Source organism: Fukomys damarensis, unplaced genomic scaffold (assembly GCF_012274545.1).
Source record: "Fukomys damarensis isolate Sample0158 unplaced genomic scaffold, DMR_v1.0_HiC HiC_scaffold_19, whole genome shotgun sequence".
Taxonomy (NCBI): Eukaryota; Metazoa; Chordata; class Mammalia; order Rodentia; family Bathyergidae; genus Fukomys; species Fukomys damarensis.
This window is the reverse complement of record NW_022900931.1, coordinates 58289266-58314427: the sequence shown is the minus strand read 5'-3', so window position 1 is coordinate 58314427 and position 25162 is coordinate 58289266. Positions and strand designations below refer to the sequence as shown.

Below are 25162 nucleotides of genomic sequence, written 5' to 3'. Positions count from 1 at the left end.
ATTCTGACCAAAAAAAAAAACCTCTTCAACGAGAAGCACAAGATGTGAGGATTAGATAGCAGCATCCTGTTGCTGTTAGCTCCCTGATTTGTGTGATTGCTTTGAGGTTATGTAAGGGAAGGAACTTGTTCTCAGGAAACACACACTGAAATATTTAGAGGTGATGGAAATCACGCTGGAGTAAACGCGAGAGTCAGGCAACCAGGGTGCGGGTTACTCAGAAGGTGTGCGCAGGTTTTGTGACCTATGTTCCAGAAGTATTTCCAAATACAAAGTTAAAACCAGCGTTTTAGCAGCGATCTGGCAGGGGTGGAGGGCGGTGGTAGAGTGCAGGCTTCACATATTTGGGTCCCTGGGGGCCAGCTCCGTATCACCCCCCCAAAATGATCTGATGCCAGGTGTGGCTAATCCCAGCTACTCTGTAGACTGAGGCAGGTGCATCCCGGATTTGAGGCCACTGGGGGGAGACTCAGCAAGAATGAGGGCTTGGGGTGGAGCTCAGAGACGGAGCCCTCAACCAGCACGCACCGGGCCCTGGGTTCAGGCACCAGTGCTCTACTGCAAACCAACAAATACCTGGCAGGGTAATGGTAAAAACAGTAATAAAAATAATAGTAGTAGCTAACACCCCTCTGGCATGCTCTCTCTCCAGGTGCTGTACTACTGAGCTACCTCCCCAGCCCTTCCACTTTTTTTATTTTGAGACCGAAGCTCAGTAAGTCACTAGGTTGACCAAGATGGGCTCCAATTTGCAATCTTCCTGTCTCAGCCTCCCTTAGTCCCAAGATTGCAGGAGCATCTGCTAGCTAACATCTCTTGAGTGCACAATCTGCCTTCCTACCGCAGTGCTATGAGGAGTCTTTGTTACCTTCCTACCCTACTCCCTAGAGGACCTGGAGCGCAGAACCCTGAGACTTCCCAGATGCATTAGGCTGGATGGGAGAGCTGGGACGGGAAACGGCAGAGGAGGGCCCAGCTGCTGGAAGAAGCTGGTTCGGTCCCTTCTCCCCAAGCCACTCCCGATGGCCCAGTCAGTGATGGCTGGAGGGGGAAAAGAGACACAATCCCTGGACACCATCCCTGGTCCTGGGTTGGCTCTTTGGCAAAGAAAAACTTTCTTCAACAAATGAAAATTGAGTTCAGCTAAATTCAGTTAGATTCTAAGCCCCAGGAAGACAGGGCTGTGTGTGTCTTGATCATTGCTGGGCCCAGGGGTCAGGCTAGAGCTCAGCACAGAGAAGAAACCCAGTAAATGTTGATCAGCTGGATGATGGTGATGATGTTACAGCTGTGAGTAATGATAATAATAACAGCAGTTCTTGGGTTAACGCATTTCACCCTCTAAACAACCCCTAGCACTGTTTTATCCCCATTTTCCAGATGAAGCCCATAAAAGTCTCCTGCCCAAGGTAGGCAGCCAGCGAGGGCACAGCGGGCACTCGCGAGCCCACCTGGGTCCTAGGCCCCATCGCCGCGGCCCATACCCACCTTCTGGAAGTCTTTCTTGGAGATGAGGCCACGGGGGTCGGTGACGTAGTCCTGGAAGGCCTCGGAGCCCACAATGTCCTTGAGCTTCAGGAACATGTCGAAGAACTTGAGGATCATTTCCACGTTGGACGAGGATTCCACGAGCATGTCCACCATCTGCCGGGCAATCGTGCCGTTCACCACATTCCCTGCAGGAGGCCCAGGTCAGTGCAGCCCCGTTGTGTTGCCCAGCAGAGCCCCCTGCCTGGACCCCTTCTAGGATGGTAGCTCTCTCTTTCCAGCTCCAAAGCCGCCCATGGCTCCCCAGGCCCCACCCTGCAGATGGATGCGTCCCTGGCCAGCTCTCAAGCCTCTCTGTAGAGGGCGGCTGTGGGATCTCTGACAGCACTGTTTGCCAGCCTGCTGCGTTCTGCCTTTGTGCAACTCTCTCACTAGCTGGGGGAAATCATCGATAAAGACAGTGGTGATAAGCTGGGCACGGGGACACACGTCTGAATCCCAGAGCTGTGGGAGACTGAGGCCGGAGGATTACAAGGTCAAGTCCTGCCTGGACAACTTAGTGAGTCCCTGTGTCAAAATTAAAAAATAAAAACAGCTAGGATGTGGCTCAGTGGTAGAGTGGCCCTCACTTCAATCCTCAGTGCCATTAAAAAAAAACAAAACAAAATGAAAGAAGAGAAAAACGAATAAATAGCAGCCCTGCCCTGGCATGATCCTACAAAAACTTTGCAAGGAAAGCATATAAGTATCTGTCTTTACAGATGAGGAAACTGAGACCCAGAGAAAAATCTCACATTCAGCTTATGAAGTCAGTAATGGGGTGGGGGAAGATTTGAACCCAGAGTCACACGACCTCAGATGCACACATCCGAACCCTGTGCTAGTCTGAGGCCAGGAAGGTCCTAGCCAGGGAGGCGAGCTGGAGGGAAGACAGCAGCGTGGTGGTGGACTGGCTCCAGCTCCTTTAGTATCTTTCCATTTTAATACAATTTCAAATTTACATAAATGCTGCAAGAGTAGTGCAAGGTTATAACCCAAGCATGCTGGGAGGTGGAGCAAGAGGATCAAAAGCTCATGCCCCATCCAGGCAACCCTGCCTCAAAATAAAAAGTAAAAAAAAAAAGGGTTAGTTGGGGATGTACATCAGTGTGAAGAGCCTGGGTTCAATTCTCAGTACAATAAACAAACAAATAAAATCAATCTTCTGAGTTTTGAAGTTAATGACTAGATACTAAAAACTTTGAAAAACCAAAAAGCCAGAAGAGGATTACTTGTGGCAACTTGTTCATAACAGCAAAAAAAATCTTTTGTTAACTTTATTGGTACATTTTAGATATACTAACATTTTTTTTCAAGCACTTGAGGCTGCTGATCTTGTCTCCTTCCAAAGGAGTAAAGCAAAATAAATGTTCCTCTGTTTAGGCGCAAGGAAGATGCAAGTATGACATATCCCCCCCGCCTTTTTGGTACTAGGGATCAAACTCCAGACCTTGCACTTGTGAAGCGGGCAGTGGAACCACGGAGCTAAATCCCCAGCCCAAGAACGACAGTCTTGTGAGTGGTAGCTGCAGCCTTTCTGTACACTGAGACAGGACTCCTTTTACTCTCTGTGTACCTTTATTCCTCCTCAAAGGTTTTGACATCCAATGTCTGGGACAAAACCACAACCTTTTGGAACAGGCTTTTCTAACAGTCATAGCCCTATTGTATGTTCTATTTCTAGATGCCGTGAGAGGAGGAAAAACTCCCAGTTTTTTTTCCCTTCAGAGAACCTCATCCAGCAGAGTAGTGCTGAGGAACTCATAGGGATCAGACTTTGTCTCCAAAAAAATCTCTACCTTTCTGGATTTTCATTATTTTTTTGGCTAGCATTGAGACATCTGATTACGCTTACTACTCAGCTGGCAAAAGCATGGTCACACAGAGGAGTGCTTAACACTCAAGCAGAGCATACTAATTAGCCTGCCCCCAAAATAAAAAAATTCATGGGCTGGGGATTTAGCTCAGTGATGCCACCGCCTGCCTCACAAGCGCAAGGTCTTGAGTTCGATCCCCGGTACCAAAAAACCAAAACCCCAAAAAACAAAACAAAACTCATGAAGGAGAATGAAAAACTAAAGCAGACCTTGAAACATCCATGGCCAGAAGAAGAATGTGCTTTGGAAGTGGAAAACAAAACCAACCCTAGTAGAAGGCCAGGAAAAACTGAAAACCGAAAGGAAGAAGACTTTCGATGACCCTGTAAAGGCACAAAACGATGCGATGACGATGCTGTCAGAGACTTTCAAAGGAACGTGCTGGAGTCCTAGAGAGCACTGGGAACTGCAGGCTCGCTCGGGAACAGACAGTGAGAAAGTTTCGGGCGTGGGCCGCCCTGAACTCCACGGAAAGAAGACTGTGTCAAGATAATCACTTTGTTACTACGGTGGCAGCCACCAGAAAATTTAGAATTCAGTTTAGAGGAAGGCACTGTGACTGGCCGATCGTTTCTATTTCTAATACCACACACGGGGTTTACAGTAATAACACTGTCAAAGGATTGGATGGTTCAGGTATATTATAAAGTGTAAATTCCAGCTCTTTGGAAATCTTTAAGCATGTTAAATACCGCATTTTTAGATTAATAATATTAGTATATGATGGCTATAATAAAAGGAAAAACTCACTAACCAGTTACTTCCAAAATTAGATTTTCTTTCATTCTTTCTTTTTCTTTCTTTCTTTCTTTTTGGTACTGGGGATCAAACTCAGGACCTTGCACTTTCGAGGCAGGCAGCGGGACCACTGAGCTAAATCACCGGCCCTAGATTTTTTTTTGGCAGGGAGATGGGGGTCTCACTATATAGTTCAGGTTGGCCTTGAACTCAGGATTATCCTCCTGCCTCAGCCTCCAAGTACTGGGATTACATGTGTGCACCACTATCCCTGGTCAAAATCAGAGTTTTTCAGTTGCATGAAACCATTAATAGCCTTGAAAGCTTTGATGACTTTTCATTAATAATATATTCAGATGATGATGGTAATGTGTTTGAATGCAGGACTCAGTATCAGCAAATTTATTTGTAGGGAAATTAAATTAGGATAAATGATTAGAATTAGCCACTGTATTTATAGAAAAGAGAATGAATAATGAAAACATAATATGATGCTAATGATATTTTTGTTACTGTGCTTCTGCACTTGTTGGACTTTTTTTTTTTTTTTTTGGTACCGGAGATCGAACTTGGGACCTTGCACTTGGGCGGCAGGTGGCGGCACCACTGAGCTAAATCCCCAGCTCTGTTGGTCTTTTTAAAAAAATTGACATTTGTGTTGGTACCACACAATTAGTACGTATTCTACCTTTTCATATTCTAGTAATAGAGTTTACATCTCTTTGTGTAACTATCACCACACTGAACTAAACTGTAATATGGAATTCTCAACTTCAGTTAATGCACATCATGTTCAAGAACCAAAGTTTTCTATGGTTGTGACAGTTACACAAATAATACCTCAAACATAAGCACACTGGGCCGGGGATTTAGCTCAGCAGTTCAGTGGCCTGCCTTGCAAGCACAAGGACCCGAGTTCAATCCCTGGTACCAAAAAAAAAAAAGAAGAAAAAAAAAACCCCAAAACAACAACAACAAAAAAACATAAGCACACTAAGTATCACATTGTTTCTCTGAGATGTTTCTACATTCTGAATGTTAAATACGGCTTTCTATTCTAATCATTTAGAAGTAATGAGTGTAATATTAATATGATTTTAGTTGTTTCAGTATTTAAACATGAAAATCCACCTCAACTCATAAAGACCTAAATATAAAAGAAAATGTAAAAGACCACTTGAATGTCCATCAGTAGGGGTTTTCATGAAAGGAATCACCATCTACTCACACATGCGGCTATACATGAAAGAATGAAGGTACTCTATGAACCTCTAAAAAGAACTTCTGCATTAAAATTATTTTGAGTCAGGTGTGGTGGCGGATGCCTGAAATCCCAGCACTTGGGAGGCTGAGGCAGGAGGATCGCTGTGAGTTCGAGACCAGCCTGGGCTACATAGTGAGGTCCAAGTCAGTTTCAACTACATAGTGAGGCCCTGTCTCAAAAAACAAAACAAAACAAAACACAAATAAGTAAAAGTATTTTGGGGGGCCAGGGATTTAGCTCAGTGGCACCATCCCTACCTTGCAAGCACAAGGTCCTGAGTTTGATCCTCAGTACCCCGCCAAATAAAATTAATGTTTCCTAAGTTTGATTAATTTGTGAAGAAAATGGTTTCAACTGGCTAAGTCTTAGGGATATTTGTTATGCAGCAAAAGCTAACTGATACAGTTAATAAATATTAATATACATTACATCAAAATCATTAAAGTTTATTAAATTATTTATTTAATTATTAAATTAAAATATTTATTAAAATAAATATTAAGTATATAGATAAAGAAAACTATCCAGGGCACCCATACTATTAAGATTTCTCTGGGCAATCAATAATTTAATATTCCCACAGCCAGGTCCTAGCCCATGGTAAGTGTTCGCCGAACTTGTTACTGCAAAGCTTTCATCAGCTCACAGACCCTGGCCTGACGTCAGATGGGGCTGAGAGTCAGGGTCTCCCGGGTCTCAGAGCCACTCCGCAACTGACCCAAACCTTTGTACCACCCCCACCTCCACCCCCATGTGTTTACCTTCTAGTAAGGACAGCAGCATCACCACCATGTCCTTCTGCAGATCCAGCAGCTCCTTCAACAGCTCGATCTGGCTCGAGTCCTAGGGATCCCACACCGAGGCTGTGTGAGGCTCTGTTTCTGCAGAGGCCTCCCCCACCTCCAGCCGCTTGGCCTCCTCATCTTCGCAGTGGGGCCGAAGACCCCCTTTTGCTCCGTTCTTACCTCCGAGGGGACCCGAGTCCAGACATTTTCCTCGGAAGCAGGGGAGGGGGCAGAGAGACAAGATTGTGGGGGTGGGGTGGGCACTTAGCGGGTAGCTGGCCCAGCAGGTGATGCGAGCACAGGGGGCTGGCAGACAAGGAGGACTGGGAGGCCTGGCAAGCAGACATTCAGAGCAGAGAGAGGCAGAGGCAGACAGGGACGGATAACAGTGTGAGAGTCCAGCACTGGGCCTGGCCTATGGTGGGCGCTGGACACATGTATACAGAATAAGGCGCGTGATGGGCAAAGTGAGACTCTGAGCTCAGGAGGAAGGCTGAGGAGATGGTCTTACGCTCTCTGGTAAGGCATTGGGGGGAATATATACGGTGGCACACTATGTCCACTGCCATAGTGTCTCATGTAGGACGCACAGAAACCTCCAACACAAAGTTCCACCTTACGGCTTATTGGGTTAAATCCTATAAAATTGGCGGTGGATTTTTTCTTTTTTTGAGACAAGTCTCACTAAGTAGCCCAGGGTAGTCTCTGACTTACTATTCTCCTGCCTCAGCCTCTGTTGTGCTGGGATTACAGATATGGGCCACCATGCTCAACAATATATGACCATTTTTGACCCACAGAGTGGCAGTTTCATAAGGTTCCATCCACCTAATGAAGTGGAGAGGGCCGGGAAGGAGACTAGATCAATGGGATGTAAAGTTCCTTCCACCTCAGGCTAGTTCCCGGAATTGCTGATTCTAAGAATAACACATTTCCAATTTCTAAATTTTGCACTTTGTTGGTTTGCAGTATGGGGGATTAAACCCAGGCGGGTGCTGAGTTACATCCTCAGCCCTTTTCATTTTTAAATTTTGAGACAGTCTTACTAACTTGTCCAGGCTCTCCTTGACCTCACAATCCTCCTGCCTCAGCTTCTCAAGTATCTGGGATGACAGGCGTTCACCACTGCACCCTGCTCAAAGCCATTTTCTAAGATTCCAACATTCCAAGATCTGAAGACTCTGGAGTTTGTGCCTGCTTATGATCTAGTCCCCTCTCCTCTAATGCCTGTTCTTTTTATTTTATTTTTTGAGACAGGATCTTGCTTTGTAGTTCAGGCTAGCCTTGAACTCACTATGTAGTCCAGGCTAACCTCAAACTCATGGCGATCCTCCTGCCTCAGCCTCCTGAGTGCTAGGATCACAAGCATACACCACCGCTGCCCGCCAACATCTGAACTTTAAAGTGGGAGTCCCCACTCCCACTCTTAGAGCCCTTGGGGGTAGTCCCACATCCTGGTTCTAGGGGTGGGTATGTGACAAGGTCTGGCCAATCACAGCTTTCTTTCCTCTGGGTACAATGATTGGTTCATGCGACCCAGTAGTCCAATCAGAGAAAACCTCAGGAAAGAGGTGTTTTCTTCCTTCTGAACCTGTCAGCGGGGTGAATGGAGGCCAGGGGCATGTTTTTTCCCAGGTGGTGAGAAAAGCCTGCTTGAGAAGGAAGCAAAAAGAAGACACATTTCTGCTGACATTACTCTAAGCCCTGGATCTCTAATGTAAACTGATAAATTCTTTTTTGTTTGTTTGTTTAGTTTTTGAAGCAAGGTCTCCTTTTGTAGTTCAGGTTGGCCCTGAACTCATTATGTAGCCCAGGCTGGCCTTGAACTCCCTCCTGCCTCAGCCTCCTGAGTGGTGGGATTACAGGTGTGTGCCACCACACCCGGCTCCTGATAAATTCTTTTTCCTCCCTTACGTCTCCACTTTGCATTGGATTTCTATTCCTTGCAACCTAGACCTGGCCCGTGGCTGATCAAGTAACGCGGAAGGATTTGGAAGTCTATTTCCACTAGCATTTTAAGATTACATCAACATCGCAACTTCAACTGCACTGACACTGAATTGAGTTCTCAGTTCAGCTCTTCAAAAAGTCAGATAACATCAGATTAGAAAAAGGATCCCTTTCCTCCAGACTGCGTCTGCTGGGAAATGATAATACACGTATGGAATGCTTTACTGCCATCTGCTGGTAAATTACTGAAACACACCCACTAATATATACATCTATATCTATCTCTCTCTCTCTCTAGATATATATTACCTAGGATGTCTATATCTTTATATGCTATGCCTTTATGCAATGTTCCACCTACCCAACTGTGTATGGCAGCTTTGAATATGTTTACCAGACCGAAGCAGAGCAAATGAAGTGTTCTCAAAGCAGGTAAGGTTGCAAAGGTGCCAGGGTGGTGGGGAAAAGGGAAACATAAGGATTCTAGAGATGAGGTTTGAGGCTGTGCAGGGACCTTACATCATGGACGTCCGGCATGGGAGTCATCTGCCGCAGGCAGGATAAAGAAGCAACACTTATTCAGCTCCGGCCCTGATCTAGAAACCTGCGCCCATCCCATCCTTAGGTGTGATTCTGAGATGAACTCATTAGAGATAAAATAACGCCAACCAATCATAGAGAAGCTCTGTTCAGAAGGGGCGGGGTCCAGACCATCAAATGTAAGTGGGAAACCAGCTGACTGGGGGCAGAAGGGCCGGCGGGGTTACACCGACAGCCAATCCAGAAGGAAGATGGATTTGGCCCCGGGGCGTGGGGGAACCAGTCTGGAACATGCCGGGAGCACTGGGGTGAGAAACTGACCAGTGGCAGAAGACTTAGAAACTGGGCAGTTGGGAGATGCCTGGAAGCAGGCGGATGAAGGACAAAGAGGCCCAAACCTGAGCGAGCTTCATCATCATGTGGGCAAACACGTGCAGGAATCCCACGACAGCGTCCCAGAGGCGGCTGTGTGCCAGGCTCTGCTGGTTCCCGGTGCAGGGGCCCTGGGGGCAGAGCGCTGTGTGAGCCCGGCCCCATCTGCACGCTGGACTCCCCTGCCCTGCCGCCTCTCCCCAGGCCGGCCCTACCTGTATGTACTCAGTGAGGCTGTTGAACACCTGTTTAGCCACCGACATGGCCTTGGAGAAGTTCCTCTTGCCTTGCTCCTCAATGACATCCTTGCCCGAGTAGTACCAGTAGAAGTCGCTGATGGATTCCTGGGGGGTGGGGCAGGGCATGAGCGGCGGAGCTGGGGTCCCACAGCCCCCATGGCTCAGGCACGTGCGTGGCCTCACATCCTCACCTGCAGCCGCAGGAGGTAGTCCACTGTGCAGATGATGATGTTAATAGTGGTCGTGTTTCCTGTCTGTGTCCTTAGATAGTTTTGGAAATCTAAGGAAATTAAAAGCCATTAATTCATTGAGTACCTAACATGTGTGGGGGGGGAGCAGTGGCTCATTATTTTTTTTCCTTTTTAGTGTCAGGAATCAAACTAAGGGCCTCACGCTTGCTAGGCTCATTCATTCATTTATGCAATGAGTATTTATTGAGTGACTACTGTATGTCAGAAGGTGTATAATAATTAATTTAATAAATATTTACCAAGTACTTACTGTTGTCAGAAGAAGATGGAGGACTATTTACCTAAAAACACTACATGCCTGAGCTGGATGTGGTGGCTCACGCCTGTAATCCCAGCACTCAGGAGGGCGGTATGGAGGACTATTTACCTAAAAACACTACATGCCTGAGCTGGATGTGGTGGCTCACGCCTGTAATCCCAGCACTCAGGAGGCTGAGGCAGGAGGATCACTGTGAGTTCGAGACCAGCCTGGGCTACATAGTGAGTTCCAGGTCAGTCTCAACTACACAGTGAGACCCTGTCTCAAAAAACCAAAGAACAAAAACAAAAACAAAACACTACATGCAGGTAATCACAGCACTGTGGGAGGCTGAGGAGAGGATGGCAAGTTTGAGTCCCACCTGGCAACTTAATAACTTAGTAAGACTCCATCTTGAAATAAAAAAATAAAGGGCTGGAGATGTAACTCAGTCCAAAGGTCCTGAGTTCAATCCTCAGGAATGCCAATAAAATAAACTATTATTGAGGGCATACTATGTATCAGATATAATGGAGGGTCGGTTATTTATTCTTTCATTTTTTCCTAACACATATTTACTCAGTGCCTATTACAAAAGCAGGGGGACTTAGAGATTAAATCCTCCATTTATTTCCAAAAATCTTTATTAAAGACTGACTGCAGGCTGTAGAAAATGAAAGCATGGTCATTTATTCACTGATTTCTACAACAGTATTTATTGAGCATCTTGTAAAAAACAGGAAGACAAGGACTGACCATTTATTCAACATATTTTCGATTGAGTATACCTAAATGCTAACAGGAAGTGAAGGTTTTCATTTATTCTTTGGCACAATTAATTTATTTATTTTAATTTTTTTGGAGGGATACTGGGGATTGAACTCAGGACCTTGCACTTGTAAGGCAGGCGCGGTGCCACTGAGCAAAATCCCAGGCCCAACACAGTGAATTTATTGAGTATTTATTATGTGTCAAGTACAATTCTAGGTGAGGATATAGCATCAGAGTTCCTACCCTTGCATACGTTCTTATGGAGTTCACATTCTTACATATTCTTTATATCCTTCTGTAAGTTTATATTCTTTGTACAGGAATTTTAAAGTCTTTTTTGGCTATTATCTACAGCAGAGAAAACATTTTACCCTGAGGCCCAGTACATGTGCTCAATCTGAAATTATAACCGCGTAAGCTTGAAACAGAAGTCGCACAAACTCTTTCTCTGTGCAAAGCATTTTGGGCTTTTTTTCCCTCTCCTGCACTAGTAAGTATGAAAGTATTCCGATTACAGCTCACTAACTCTGTGGTCCTCAACCTTGGCTACACGTCATAATTACAGGGAGGCTTTTAGCTATCCCCGATATCCAGGCCCACACCAGTTAAACTGGAATCTGGAGGTGAAACCTGGGCAACAGGATCTTCTAATGCTCCTGCCCTGCGGACTTCGGATGGGAGCCTCTGCTTTAAACTGATTCTCAAACCTCGAGTGGCTTGGTTTCCACTATTTGAAGAACATCGTTCTGTGGCAGAAAGTTGCTAACTGGAATGGTGGGTGCTTGGGGGTCATTCGGTGCACAGGAAGTCCTAGAATAATGGTGATAACAAACATTCTTTGTGGGTGCGGTCGTGGGGGGATATTGGGCAGAATGGTTAGAGACGGGAAAGCCCAAAGAAGGCTGATGAAGCTGGGGTGGTCAGGGAAGCACCCCTGGAGGAAGGGACCTCTCAGAGGGCCAAGGTCTGAAAGGTAAGTAGGAGTCGGCTGTACAAATTCCTGTGTGACTTCAGATAAATTATTGAACCTCTCTCTGTGGCATAGACTATGCCTCGGTGCCTCTAAGTAGATGAGGGTCACAATAGACCCTTATGTTATGGAGGTGCTGTGAGGTTTCAATGCTTTAGCAAAGAGTTTTGTGTTGCACAACATATGCTGTGTAAATGCTCGATAAACACTAGCTTTTTGACTTTTGAGTTAGGGTCCCATCTTCAGCACCAAAAATAAATACATATTTTTTAGGGTTCCATGCTAGGCAGGTGCCCTGCCACTGAGCTACAGCGCTGGCCACAGCATTGTCTGTTCTTAGAGTCAGCGAGAGTTGCAGTTCAGAGCCCTGATTCTCAAAGTGGGGTCCCCGGACCTGCAGCATCACATCTGGAAATGTGTTAGAACTGTGAGTTCCCGAGCTCCCCCCAAAATGCCCAAGTCAGAAATTCAGAGGCAGCATTCAGAAATCCACAGTGTAACGAGACCCCAGGTGATTCTGATTTAACAAGGCACGTTTAAGAACTTCAGTACCAGGGCTGGGGATTTAGCTCAGTGGTTCCAGCACCTGCCTCGTAAGCACAAGGACCTGAGTTCCATCCCTGGTACCAAAAACAAAACAAACAAATAAGAAGTATAGTGCCGTACCACTGTGGATGCACAAATGACCCATGCATCTAATTATCAAGGCAACAAAAATGGGCATCATTTGAGCTCTGTGAATGTTTACAGGAGGTCATACTGTGCAAGACAGCTTTCACAGGCTTGGACGTTTCCCTCACTTGAATGTTTTTCCTTCCTCCTCGCCCTCTGCAGACACCTCACGGTCACTGCAGCAGGCCGGCTTGCCAAAAGCCTTTGTGTGGTCTCATGTCGTAGATGACACACATGCTCAAATAATTAAGATTTATGATTTTATCAGCAAATCAAGATTTTATGAGCAAATGCACAGGCTTTCTCATTGACTCTTTTTTGTTTTTTTGTACCAGGGATTGAACTCGGGACCTTGCACTTGTGAGTCAGGCAGCAGCACCACTGAGCTAAACCCCCAGCTTTTTTTTTTTTCTGACTCTTTTTTCTAACTCCTTTAGTTTGTGTTAATTTAAATGCTAAATTAGATTGTGCTGACTTTGATTGAGTTATATGCATGAATGGTTAGATATAAACTACTGCAAAGAATTCACACTGAGAACACTGTCACAGACATGTGCAAATAAGCAAGGGACAAACCTTTTGCTCTTTCAAAGGCAGTGAACACTCACAGCATACAAGATGTCTGAGATTAGAAAGATATTTTAAATATTTATTTGATTGGACTGGTTAGTGAACCTACAGATTTAGGTAGGGGAATGGACTGAAAATGTGTTGGGAGAGAGAAATCTAACCCATAAGATAAGAACATTCTCATCTTTTAAAAGTCATAGATCGATGAACTTGGTGGTATACTCTAATCCCAGCCCTCTGGCAGGCTGAGGCAGGACGATCACAAATTCAAGCCAAGCCTGGGCAATTTAGCGACTTAGTGAGACCCAGCTTCAAAATAAAAATTAAAAAAGGGTTGGGGATGTAGCTCAGTGTGAAGGCCCTGCATTCAATTCTGAGTACCACAAAAACAGAACAAAACAAGTCATAGATCTAGGGCATAAAATTTATTTTAAATCCCAAAGGCTGATTCCACCTTCACTGAAATTAAACAACGAAAATCTCAGTCATGTGGCACAAAGGTATTTAACAAATCTTGTAGAAAGACTGGTTGTGGATACAGAGCTTTTGAGAAGGTGGAGCAATAGATCATATTTTTTTGTTGTCGAAAAGAAGGAAGATTAAGATATTTACAAATTATATGCCTTAAAGAGCCCTAGTAGTTAAATAGGGTGAAAATTCTATGGAAGTTAGATGTCTCCTTTCTTTCTCTTTTTCTTTTGTGTGGGGTACTGGATGGGAGTTAAATTTCTTATCATGAAAGTTAATTTTCATTTAATTTTTGAGACAGTGTCTCACTATGTAGTTGAGACTGGCCTGGAACTCACTATGTAGCCCAGGCAGTCTTGAACTCACAGCGATCCTCCTTCCTGCCTTAGCCTCCCTAGTGCTGGGATTACAGGGGTGCGCTACCACGCCCAGCTAGGTAGTCTTTAATTTTGTAAGCACCTGCCAAGTGTTATAACCACAACCTCGAGACTGTAGATATTTATTATAGAAAATTGGTATTGGGTAACACATTTGATATACACACTTTTTTTTGTGTGTGGTATTAGAGATTGAACCTAGGACCTCACACACAGTAGTAGGCTGCTGTACAGAATTTTACTGTTGCTTTAATGTAAACTTTGTATACCATAAGAGGTTATATTTCCCCATCAGCAACATGTTTAATTAATTTGCTGTGTCATCCTTAATCTTGTTAAATCAGTAGCACCAAAGTTGTGACAACTTGCTTATATTAGGAAAGAATCTGTGGACCTTTCTCCTGGTCAAGTATTTTACATGCAAAATAATTGAATAAATCTAACACATTTGTTTTAAAATGTCAGACAATTTTTTCCCTCTATGGAACCAAAGTAGGGAAATCTAACCCGTGTACTGAACTTTCGCAGCCACTGCCAAATGCCTGCGGGAGAATGCAGGGTGACAGATTGGCAGTTTGGACACACAGATGTTGGGCCAAGCTGCTTTTGGCAGGTTGTGCCTGGGGGATTCGACTGGCCAGAGGATGTGAAAGTGAAGCTATGTGGCTAAATTCCGGAAATTCCAGGGAGGTTTGGGAAAGTAGGCAGACCGAGGCTGGCTGAGGCCGTCATGGCTGACACAGGGAGATGAACTCAGACAATCGTTCCAGATGACCCTAAACCTCAGTATCCCCTCCATCCCGCCCACCCCTTTTCCTCACCATTATTGTGTCCCTCGCAGAGCAGTTGCAGGAATCGGAACAGGTCTTGTGTGAATTCGTCATCTGCCATGACCTTCTCTCCTGGGAGAAAAGGGGGGGTCAGATTTGCCAGGACACAGCACACACATGCACGCAACCTTGCACACTGCACACACATGCACAAAGCAGGGGGTGCTGGGAGGAGAAGCCACCACTTCAGAGACACTGTGAGGGCCCTGAACATCCATGACATCAGGTGTCTCCACCTCAGACTCCATGAGATCAGAAGATAGGACCTGGCAGAGCCTGAGTCATGAAGCTGCTGCCTCAAGTGTCTTTCCACTGCATCAGTGTCCCTCTGATGCCACCACTGTGTGACACCTGGGAGTGCCTGCTGACCCAGGGGACATTTGGGCAGTTGTTGTCACCCTCAGCCCTCCTCCAGGCCGCAGGGGTTAATGGATTATGTGGGTTGAGTCACTTTCACACAAAGGCTCTGAGCAAGGGATGACTGGGCTGGGATAAGGGATAGGGACTGAAAGCCAGCCAATTGGCCCAGATGCCTCAAAAGCAGCCAGTCTAGGAAAGCAGAGTAGGCACGGAAACATGGGCCAATCAGAAGAATGGGCATCTGAAAGAAGCCAATCATGGTGGGCTGTAAAGGAGAAGACTAGATCATGAATGAGCCAGTCACAGCAGGTGCATAGGAAGCACAAGCACACCAATCAGAGTAGATGCTGGAGACAGCCAATCTGATTGGTGCATGGGGAAATCTTTGACCAGTCAATCTGGGGTTGGGCACAGAGCGCAGAGAAGGTGGGAGTTGGGTTCACCCCACCTGGGGACTGTGAATCTGGGCCTGGCAGTGTGAGAAGCTCCAGCTGGAAGAGGGCCTTTGTTGTGTTCTCTAGTTTTTTTCCCCCTTGTGGAACACCCAGGGTGTTCACACTGGGCTATATCCCATCCCTTTCTAATAAAAAAAAAAAAAAAATTACCATAAGACAGAGTCTTGCTACATCACTAAACTGCCCAGCTAGGCTTGAACTTTCAGTTCTCCTGCCGCAGGCTCCCAGTGTGGGGAGTACAGGTGTGTGCTGCCAAACTTGAAAGTTCTCTAATTTCTGTTTTACACAAGGGGAAACGGAGGCTCAGGGAGATACATCATCCCCAGGAGCTAATCTCAGACCTGAATATTATTTCCTGGACACTGGATCACAAGGCTTTCCCATGGCCCTGTGCACCACTGCATGGTTCCTCCCTCCCCGAGATGTCCCAGATCCTCAGCCCCAGGTGGAGGGGCGGCAGGGTTAGGAGGCGAGGGTGGCAGCGGCACGCGAGGGGCGGGCAGGGGGAATTACCGTTCTGGCGATTGATGACTGGGGCAGCCAACAGGATGGGAGGAGGAAGCAGGAGAAAAGAGGGAAAAAGAGACAGACGGCAAAACACACAGTGACACAATCAGAGACAGAGACATCAACACATACAGAGAGAGAAACAGCCAGCAGAGAGGAAGACGGAGCCGGAGGGAGACAGAAGGAAGCAGGTTAGCGAGGGAGACAGTGGGAAATGAGGGCAAAGCAGAAGGAAAGGGAGAAGAGGGAAGAAAGAGAGAAAGAGCAGGTAGAGGAGGAGAGGCAGGAATGAGGATCAGGTGGAAAGGTTAGACACGTCAAAACACAGCAAAGAGGAGACTCCATTAGCCCGGATTAGGGACATTAATGGGAGAACAGCAACCAGGTTGTGAGGCTTGGGGCACGTGAAGGGCAGGGTCCGTGTGGTGATGGGAGGGAGAACACAGGGCAGGTGACACTGGGGGTGGGAACCATGGGGAGGGAGACCCTAGGGATGGGGGGCTGGGGGTCACAGCAGGAGCAGGGCTCAAGGTGTTCCTGGGAAAGGGTATCTTGGAGGAAGGGGACCCTGGGCAGTGGCGGTGAAGAGGGAGGTGGATCCTGAAGGAAGATGATGTCCCAGGGAGAGGGAAGCCCAGGAGAGGGCCTCACCGGTGCCATCCTCGTTCACCATGCCCAGCCCCTCTGCCTTGTTCTGTCTCTCGAAGGCATTGAGATCCAGGACACTGAGAAGAGAGAGGAAGGTGAGAAAGATGTGATGAGACCTCTGCCCTCTCCTCTTCCAGGGCCCACCATGCATAAGTAGAAGCTAGAAGGCATGGGGGCCCCACCCCAGCCCCAACCCTTCTGCCTGTACTTCCCCACCCCAGCCCTGACCCCGCACCACAGTAAGGGAGGTAGGGCCAGGGTGAACCCTGTACAAGCGGAAAGCAGGAGACAACAGAAACCGCCAATTAGCAAAAGCTACAGAGGGATGGAAGAAGTTGGCTGACGGCAAGAGGCGAACAAAAGCAGAGCCTGGTTAATGGGGTCATCAGAGAGAACCCAAATTCCTGCTGCCCAGTTTTCCCAAGTTCTGAACAAGCTTCTGATTCCATTTCCTGGAATCCATGTGTGTGTGTGTGTGCGTGTGTGTGTGTGTACTGGGGACCAAACCCAGGGGCTTCTGCATGCCAGGCAAGTGTTCTACCATGGAGTAACATCCCACCCCCATAACACAACTCCTTTTTTTGTTGTTGTTGAGTCTCGCTACGTGGTTCAATCTGGCCTTGAACTCACTGTGTATCCCAGGCTGGCCTTGAACTCACAGTAATCCTCCTGCCTCAGCCTCCTGAGTGCTGAGACTACAGGTGTGCACCACCAAGCCTGGCATCTTACAACTCATCCTTAAAGTTGTGATATTCCATCTCCCTTATTGTCCTACATTAATTTTTTTGTTCGTGTTGTATTACTGATGATGAAAATTCACCGAACTGCATCCCCAGTCCATTTGGAGGAGGGCAGAGTCTCACTAAATTGCCCAGGCTGCGCTTGAAGTTGTGATCCTCCTGCCTCAAGCCTTTCAAAGGGCTGGGATTATGGGTGCGCACCACCACACCCAGTCACATTAATTGCCATAATAAACTCCATGGCATTTGAGCTACTCTGAGTGGGTCTCTTCCTGGACCAGGAGACTAGAACCAGAACTGAAGTGGAACCAGGAGGTGGCACATGGCCACATCAAGCAGAGATGAGCTAGAAGGATATGAGAGCCCACCTGCATGTTTGCATCAGCGCCTGGATGCTCTGGAAGAAACCCACTTCCTTCTTGTCCTTCAGATAATCCAGCATTTTCTGCACAGGAAGTGGCAGGGGGAGCCAGGAGTCACACCGGAAACTCCTACCTCTCCCCGTCCTCCCCCGAAGTCCCAGAGCCTCAGTCACCTGCTGCACATCAGTGTTGCCTCCATTGAGGATGGAGATGCCCAGCTTCAGGGTGGAGGACACCATGGTGCCTGTCTCTCCTGGAGAGGGCAGTGGGGTGGGGAGGAAATGATTCATAAAGAGCCGTCCCGGCATCATGACAGAGAAAGAAGTGAAAGCATGTGCAAAGGCCTGCAGGAAGGGGTGTTCACGGCTGAGGGTGGGTGGGAGATTGCAAGGCAAATGTGCAAAGGCAACTTGCAAGGGCTTGGATGTGACTGCAAACCCTAGGCGTGCAGCAGTGGCGGAGTGTACCTGCCGAGTCCACAGAGAACTGCCACACCACGGAGAGGAAGGCAGGGTGGGCACACACAGGCGGGGAACACGGATGCCTTGTGACAGACCATACCCTTGCAGGCGCTGATCATCTGGAGCACCATCTCAGCAGCCCCCCGGATGTGCAGCCGTGACTGCTGGTACAGCAACCTCTGCTTCTCCATCTCTTTCTCCTGCAGCAGACAGCACATCCCTGCTCAGTAGCCCAGCCTTTCCCTCACCGGCCTGTCCCACGCGGCCTTCCCTGCTCCCGCCACATCCACGGCTCCTTCCTTCAATGCTGGGCTCCCTCCATCCCTGGGGACTTCCGTCCTCAGTTTCTCTCCTGTATCTAACACAGGGTTAGGCATGGCACAGGTGCAGGAATTGGGGCCGGGGACGGAGCAGCCTTCACCTGGGGCCCCATACCCACAGGGTGTCAGTGGATAGAGTCCAGGCCCTCTGTGAACTTGGACGTGGAGAAAAGTTACATGCTCATGCACGCACTAGCCAAGCACTCTGCTACCGAGCTATGCCTCAGCCTTTTAAATTTTATTTTGATCACCTTAAACCTGTGATCCTCCTGCCATAGCCTCCCAGGGAGTTAGGATTGTAGGCATGTGCCACCACACCTAGCTGGAACACCCGCCATTCTTCAACTCGCGCATTCCTTTAGCCTTCTGCTAGGACATCTCTGAGAAGCCCTCTATGATGCCCTTGCCCAGGCTGGGCTTCTATACCCACTGGGCTGCTCCTGCCCTGGCTCTGGCCCCTCTGCCCATACCACCACCACCACCACCACCACCCTGGAGGATGCCCTGTGCTCTTACCGTCTGGTTTGTACGTCTGCCTCCTCAGTGGGCTGACCTGATCACCTCTGTAGCCCTGAGCACTGCTCTGTGATCACATGCTGAGTGACGGGAGACGACTGAAGCCAGGGGTCCCCCACCCCTTCCTCCAGGACCTCCTGGTTCCACCTACCTCGAAGGACACCTCACCCTCCTCTTCTTGGACTTCACCGTTCTCCCCGCCCTCCTCCAGGTGGCAGCTCTGGGGAGGGGACCTCAGTTAAAAGGTGATGGCGAACAAAGGCGATACCCCTCCCACACCGGCCCTTTCAGTGAACAGACAGTGCAGCTCCAGGACAGGGCACAGCCTCACCTTCGCCATGATATCGGCATAGGCTATGTACAGGTAATCCTCATCTAGTTTGCTGAGGAAGGAAGCAGGGAGATGGTCAGGACACAGTGGAGAGAACCTCTCATCTTTTTTTGTGTGTTACTGGGAACGAAACTCAGGGGTACTCTACTATTGAGCTACATCTCTCTTTTATTTTTTGATTTTGAGATAGGGTCTCATGAAGTCACTCATGAAGTCACTAAGGCATCCAGGATGAGCTTGAACTTATGATCCTTCTGCCTCAGCCTCCCAGAGTGCTGGAATTGCAGGCATGTGCTACCATGCCCAGCCACACCCCATCTTATAACAGCTTCCTGTTCCCTTTTGGAGAGCAGTCTTTCCCCATGTTCAGCTGTGTGGTTCTGGTGGGTGGACTGTCCACTGCCTGGGTGGCATGTGATGAAGGTAGAGCCAATTTATTCTTCTGTCTGTTTGGCTGCAATGACAGGAAAGAGATGGCCATGCAGCCCATGCTGGTCCAGCGGAAGTCACTCCAGGGTATTGCTGCAACTCTCTTCCCACTGGGGCTGCAAGTGGGGTGATGGAAGGCCAAAGCCTCTAGGGCCATCTTGCCATCTTGGCTCACTTAGCAACTGGGGCCAATCACCTTCTCCTTAGGTCTCTTCTATCATGAATAGCCAGCTCCCCTGAGTGTTTACCCTATGTTAGTCCCTGTTCTAAGTGATTTATACATAGTAACCGATTAATTTTTGCAATAATCCTATCAGATGGGTACACTGCTAGTCTCATTTTATAGATGAAGAAACTGAGGTACAAAGATATTTCCCAGCCAGAGTCACACAGCATGTGCTGTCATTCAACCAAGAGAGTCTAACTCCAAAGTCACGAGTCTCCTCTGGGATGTAAAACAAGGCACTCAACTTCCCAGTGTGCCTTGCAACTAGAAGTGGCAGGATGTCAGAATTTTGGTCAATGATATGTGCAGAAGCCGTCCAGAAATAGCTTCCTTGCTGTATAAAAATATCAAAGTTCTTTCTTAGAGAAATAAAAACCATTCCCCTTCTTTCTGCCTGGCATCTCGTCACGATACCTAGAAGTGTAGCATCTATCTTATGTCTACAAAACACAAACTAAGAATGGAAGACAGAAAGTTAGAAAGAACCTAGGGACCTTGTCAGTCACCATGCCACTGTGTGGAAAATAATTCCCAGAGCCTCTGTTTCCTCATTTATGAGAAAGAGCTGACAATAATATCTATCTCACGGCATGATGATTAAGTGAAAAAACATATAGATCAAGTGCTTTGCATGTTGCCTGACATACTAAACACTTCATAAATGCTGCCTATATATATATCATTATCATCATCGTCATTATTAGCGGCAATTGTCTTTACTTATTCTGAAGATTGCCTTTAGCCCATACAAAAGCTTCAAATGAACTAGAAAAGTCACCGCTTTTATCTGTTGGACATTTATCCTATATATTGACTTTGCCCTCACATCCTGATTTTATTCAGGCACATTTCCTTCTCGGAAAGCCTGGTTAAATAAATCCACACTCTGATGTGACCCCTCAGGTGAGGTACTCTTGTGATGTGATCAGCCTGCACAACAGTACAGGTGGCCCTGCCTTTCCTAGCAAAGTGACATGAAAACAGCAGCTATTGTGGACTTTTTCCCAAGATGTGGGTTGGAGACAGGAAGACATTTCTGAACCAGGGAGGGTCCTCACCTCTTTTCAGTCAGGGCAGTGCGGCTAAAGTGCAGGACCAGCTGGTGAAGGGGATCTGGCTTCTTCTCCTCCACTTCCTCCTCCTCCTCCTCCTGCTCCCCAGCTTTCTGGAAGAAGAGGCAGGACTTGGAGGAGTGGTTTCTAGAGTCCTCTCCTATCTAGTCTTGCTGGGCTAGAGAAGTTTTTTCTTTTCCCACATCCTGCTTCCAGTTTTTTTGTTGTTTTACTTTGCTTGTTTGGCACTAGTATTGAACTCAGGGCCTTCTCACTGGGATACATCCACAGCTCTTTCTTATTTTTTTTTTTTTTAATTTTTGAGATAGGTTCTCACTAAATCACCAAGTTGCCTAGATTGGGCTCAAACTTGCAATCCTCCTGCCTCAGCCTCCCAGAGTGCTGTGATTACAGGTGTGTGCCACCATGCCTATCTCTGCCCCTTGACTCTCTCCAAGCCAGGACTCCCATTTCTATAACCCTCAATGAGGAGGGTGTCCCGAGCCCTGTCCAGCCCTGTTCCCACACTCCAGGCAGGCCCCAGCTCACTGAAAGGTCATCTATCATGCGGTCCTCAAAACTATGGTCCTCACTCAGGAGCCAGCCGGCCTTGTAGCTCTCCAGGAACATGTTACACGCCCGGTGTCTGCAGAGCAAAGGTCTGGGTGTCAAGAGTATCTTTCCTCCTCCATGCGCCCCTGAACTCCCACGCACCTGCAAGACCCCATCGTGTTGGCCCTCCAGCCTCCCTACCCGCAGCTACCCTCCCTTCCTCCATAGCCTCCTGCATCTCTGGGAGCCTTACGTGGGCAGGTTGTACAGAGGCGTCATGCGGAAACAGGCCACGACCGCCCGCCGACGCTGCTTGGATAAGAGCTTGTGCCACACGGCCTTTTTGGATTTGAAAGGGTGCTCGGTCTGTGGGTAGGGACAGTCATCATGTCTCTAGAGCCAGCCCCAGCCCTGAGTGAACCTCTCATGTGTGCCCAGGTCCATATGTTGGTCGTCCGCACAAAGAGCACCTTAGTTCCGATACAGTCAAGAGTCTAGCTTCACCCGCAGACCTAAATTTCCGTCCTAGGCCTGGGCCCCAGACTCCAGGTGTCTGCAGGAGGCCCCTCCTTTACACCCATAGCTCTGCCCAGTGTACTAATCCTATCTGCTGACCCACTTGTACTCAAGATGAAGCATCAGATCCCCCCACTTCCTCTCGTCCAAATTTCCATTTTAAGCCCCGCCTAACACTCAAGGCTCCACGCCCACCCCACCCCCATTCAACCCTCAAGTCGTATCCAAGGCCAACCACACACCCGCCCAGAGGCGCAAGCTTTGGCCAATCAACAATAAGAACCCTGGGCTCCCGCCCACCTGGTCCAAGTGATAGAGCACTGCCGACACTTCCTGGACTCTGCGTACGATTTTCTCAGGGTTGTCAGCGTCCTCCTCGCGGCCCGGGACGCCCCAGTACAGAGCCATCTGCCAGCGCAGAGATGGGGAGCCCTCGACCTGGGGACAGCAAGGGCGGCCAGTGTGAGGGCCCCTCCCGCTTCTCTGAGCACCGACCCCCGCCATCCCCGCTGTGTCGGCCTCCCTCGGCCGTCCACCCCCTTTCCATACTCGGTGAGGGATGTTAAGGTCCTTTCCATGCATGGTCCACACAAACTGCTCAGATTCTCCCGGTCCCACCCTTTGGGTTTCAAAGAGACTTACCTTTCCCTGAAGGTTAAGGTTGTTTTGCAGGAATTCCCGGACCTCCTCATCTGTGTCTTTCTGGGAAGACAGGGCCCTCTGGGTCACGCTGGAGGTCCCAGCCTCCTTGGTGATCCACAGTGCTTTCTAGGTCTGCCACCCCTGGACCCGGCTAGAGGTCTGTGTGGGGAGGACCCTGGGGAAACTGAAAGGACCTGCAGGTAGGCAGTGACCTTGTGGGGGTCTGAGAGGAGGGAAGGGTGGCAAGAATACATCAGGAGGGATATCAGGGGAAAGAGGGGGATTGCCAAGGCCAGCACTGGTCACCTGGGTCACGCAGGTCAGTCAGGTCACTGGCTAACAGGGACCAAAGAAGAGGTGAACACTATAGGGACTGCCTAGAGCCCCAGCAGAGGGGGCCCTCAAGAAACAAAGTGAGGGCTCTAGAGGACTTTGGTCTCCTCAGAGGAGCTTGAGATCCCAAGGGAAAGGAGCCTTCAGACTGCTAGGAAGTGGAACCTTGTGATACAAGAGGCAGTCATGGTCCTCAGGGCCCGAGGGGTTTTAATAAGTTGTCAGTGCTTACAGTGTCCTGGGGGAAGGTTACAGGGGTTGAGAGCAGAATCCTCTGAGTGCTCTAAGGGTTCCTGAGGCTAAGAAGCATCCTGGGGTGCCCTCCCTTTGTCCTTGGACTTTCATAAAGGGGCTGAATAGGGTCTGGCTTCTTTGGGGTCCCAGAAAGCTTGAAGAGCTTCTGGGGGTGGTGATCTCCAAGTTCTCTCGGGTTTCAGAGGTTTGGGTGTGTTCCTGGAGAAGGGGCCATTGGGATTGGGGTCCCAGAAGGTTATTTAGGATCCCAGAGGCTCTCTGTGTCCCCGACAGTCCTTGAGGCTGCTTAGTGTCAATAGAGCCCAAGTAGAGGGGTCAGCAGGGTCTGAGGGCAAGAGGAGGTGAGCAGGAAGGCTCAGTGAGAGTTCAGACACTCAGTCCTGAGCTATGGGGAAGGCCAGGGGGCTCATGAGGTGCTTAACTGATTCCCAAGGGTTTGGGTGGTCTTAGTGCAGGATTCCAAGGAGTCTCAGAGGGCCTCCTGGTATCTAGGGGTATCCTCAGGGTCTCATCAGGTTTGCTATGGTCCTGGCAGGGGGTTCATTGGGGTCCTGCAGAGTCCCAGAGGTCTTAGTGGCATTTCTGGGTTTCAGTGGGTTCCAGTTAGAGGGACTGTGAGGCCCTGACAGTGTCTTGAGTGGGGTCCTCATTACCCTGGGGGAGGGCCCAGGGCACTCAAGAGGGCTCAGTGAGTGTTCAGTTCCTGGAGGGTTTAGTGGGGTCCTAGAGCAGGGCTTCCAGGCTCCACGGGACCCAGGGGGTTCAGCAGGGCTCTGGGAGTTTGGGGAGGTACTGGGCAGGGCTGGATAAGCACCAGAGCATAGCGGGCCTTTGCCAATGTGATGAGCTCCTGGTCGGTGGGAGCACACATGTTCAGGCCGATGGGCAGCATCTTCTTAAGTGTGGCCACAATCAGGGACGTCTGCACAGAGTACCGGTCTCCCCGGCGCTTCTTCTTGGTGCGTTCCTGGTCCGAGCCACCTGACTGTGGGGACACAGGGCTCAGTACCTGCCCTAGCCCCAGCTCCCTGTCCCAGCCCCAACCTGAACCACTGTCGGCACTCCAGACCCCAGCCTGGAGCCAGGCACCCCTCCCCAACCTCAGGGCACACCTCCTTCTCCACCCTGACCTTGCTGATCCTGTACCTGAGACCCCCAGCCCAGACTGGATACCACCAGGCTCCGGCCCATATCCCACATTCCCAATGTCTAATTCAAGCCTTTCTCATTGTCCCCATTGCCAGGCCTTTCTCAGTCTCTGGAGCTGCTCTCCTAGAACCCTTATGAAGACCCAGTATGATCCACCCACTCTAACATGCACAATCCCACACTTCACAGCCCAAGACTGATCTCCCAAGAATGGAAGGAAGATGCAGACCCACAAAAAATCCCAAGAGACAAGAGAAACTGGAAGAAGAAGAAGAAAAAGAAGGAGGAGGAGGAGGAGGAGGAAGAGAGACAAAGAGATTGGGACAGGTAAAGAGGTGAAGAGACAGAAGATGCAAGAGAGATCCAGAAAGATCTGGAAGCAGAGACGCAGGGCACAGAGTTCCACAGCCATGTTCTGGAGCCTTGGGTGCAGACCCCTGGCCAGGGCCACCCTGTCATGCCAAAGAGAAGCCCCAGTGACAAGCTGCGGCCAGAACCACATCCACACTGGCTGGCAACATCGAGCATGACCCAGTGCCAGGCGCTGCTGAAGGCCACACATGCAGCACCTTGAAGAGTCCTCGCAGAGACCTGGGCCCAAGGGCCGCTGGCTGGATGCCATCAGAGGCTCAAAAGGATGACACTTGGCCAAGGTCACACAGCTGACTACTATCACGGGACTGAAACCCAAATCTGTCTGATTCCAGAGCCCAAGCCTTCACCACTGCATGGCGAGAATGCTGTCTCCCCAACCATGCACCTTTGCACCCCATTCCTCTTGACTTCAGCCCACAATGCTTTGGGGGAAGCTGAGAGTTGCTTTTTTCTTTTCTTTTCTTTTGGTGAACAGAAAACCCAAAAACAAAAAC

General features: G+C 48.7%; 1 protein-coding gene and 1 pseudogene across 1 annotated transcript in view; one reads left to right on the top strand and one right to left on the bottom strand.

Annotated features, from left to right (window-relative positions):
- The window catches only part of Ryr1 (ryanodine receptor 1), a 123215-nt gene that overhangs the window by 30363 nt on the left and 67690 nt on the right, over nucleotides 1-25162 (bottom strand). The window contains exons 71-89 of the mRNA XM_010632870.3: nucleotides 23959-24129; nucleotides 22557-22616; nucleotides 22215-22352; nucleotides 21652-21764; nucleotides 21396-21492; nucleotides 20853-20959; nucleotides 19140-19191; nucleotides 18960-19028; nucleotides 18073-18172; nucleotides 17685-17764; nucleotides 17518-17594; nucleotides 16413-16486; nucleotides 15768-15785; nucleotides 14431-14511; nucleotides 9484-9572; nucleotides 9269-9397; nucleotides 9080-9184; nucleotides 6168-6249; nucleotides 1489-1676 (exon numbers count right to left, since the gene is read on the bottom strand). Coding sequence (XP_010631172.1) covers nucleotides 1489-1676; nucleotides 6168-6249; nucleotides 9080-9184; nucleotides 9269-9397; nucleotides 9484-9572; nucleotides 14431-14511; nucleotides 15768-15785; nucleotides 16413-16486; nucleotides 17518-17594; nucleotides 17685-17764; nucleotides 18073-18172; nucleotides 18960-19028; nucleotides 19140-19191; nucleotides 20853-20959; nucleotides 21396-21492; nucleotides 21652-21764; nucleotides 22215-22352; nucleotides 22557-22616; nucleotides 23959-24129 — 1830 coding nt within the window. The remainder of the gene's footprint in view (nucleotides 1-1488; nucleotides 1677-6167; nucleotides 6250-9079; nucleotides 9185-9268; nucleotides 9398-9483; nucleotides 9573-14430; nucleotides 14512-15767; nucleotides 15786-16412; nucleotides 16487-17517; nucleotides 17595-17684; nucleotides 17765-18072; nucleotides 18173-18959; nucleotides 19029-19139; nucleotides 19192-20852; nucleotides 20960-21395; nucleotides 21493-21651; nucleotides 21765-22214; nucleotides 22353-22556; nucleotides 22617-23958; nucleotides 24130-25162) is intronic.
- LOC117286864 lies at nucleotides 2922-3897 on the top strand (annotated as a pseudogene).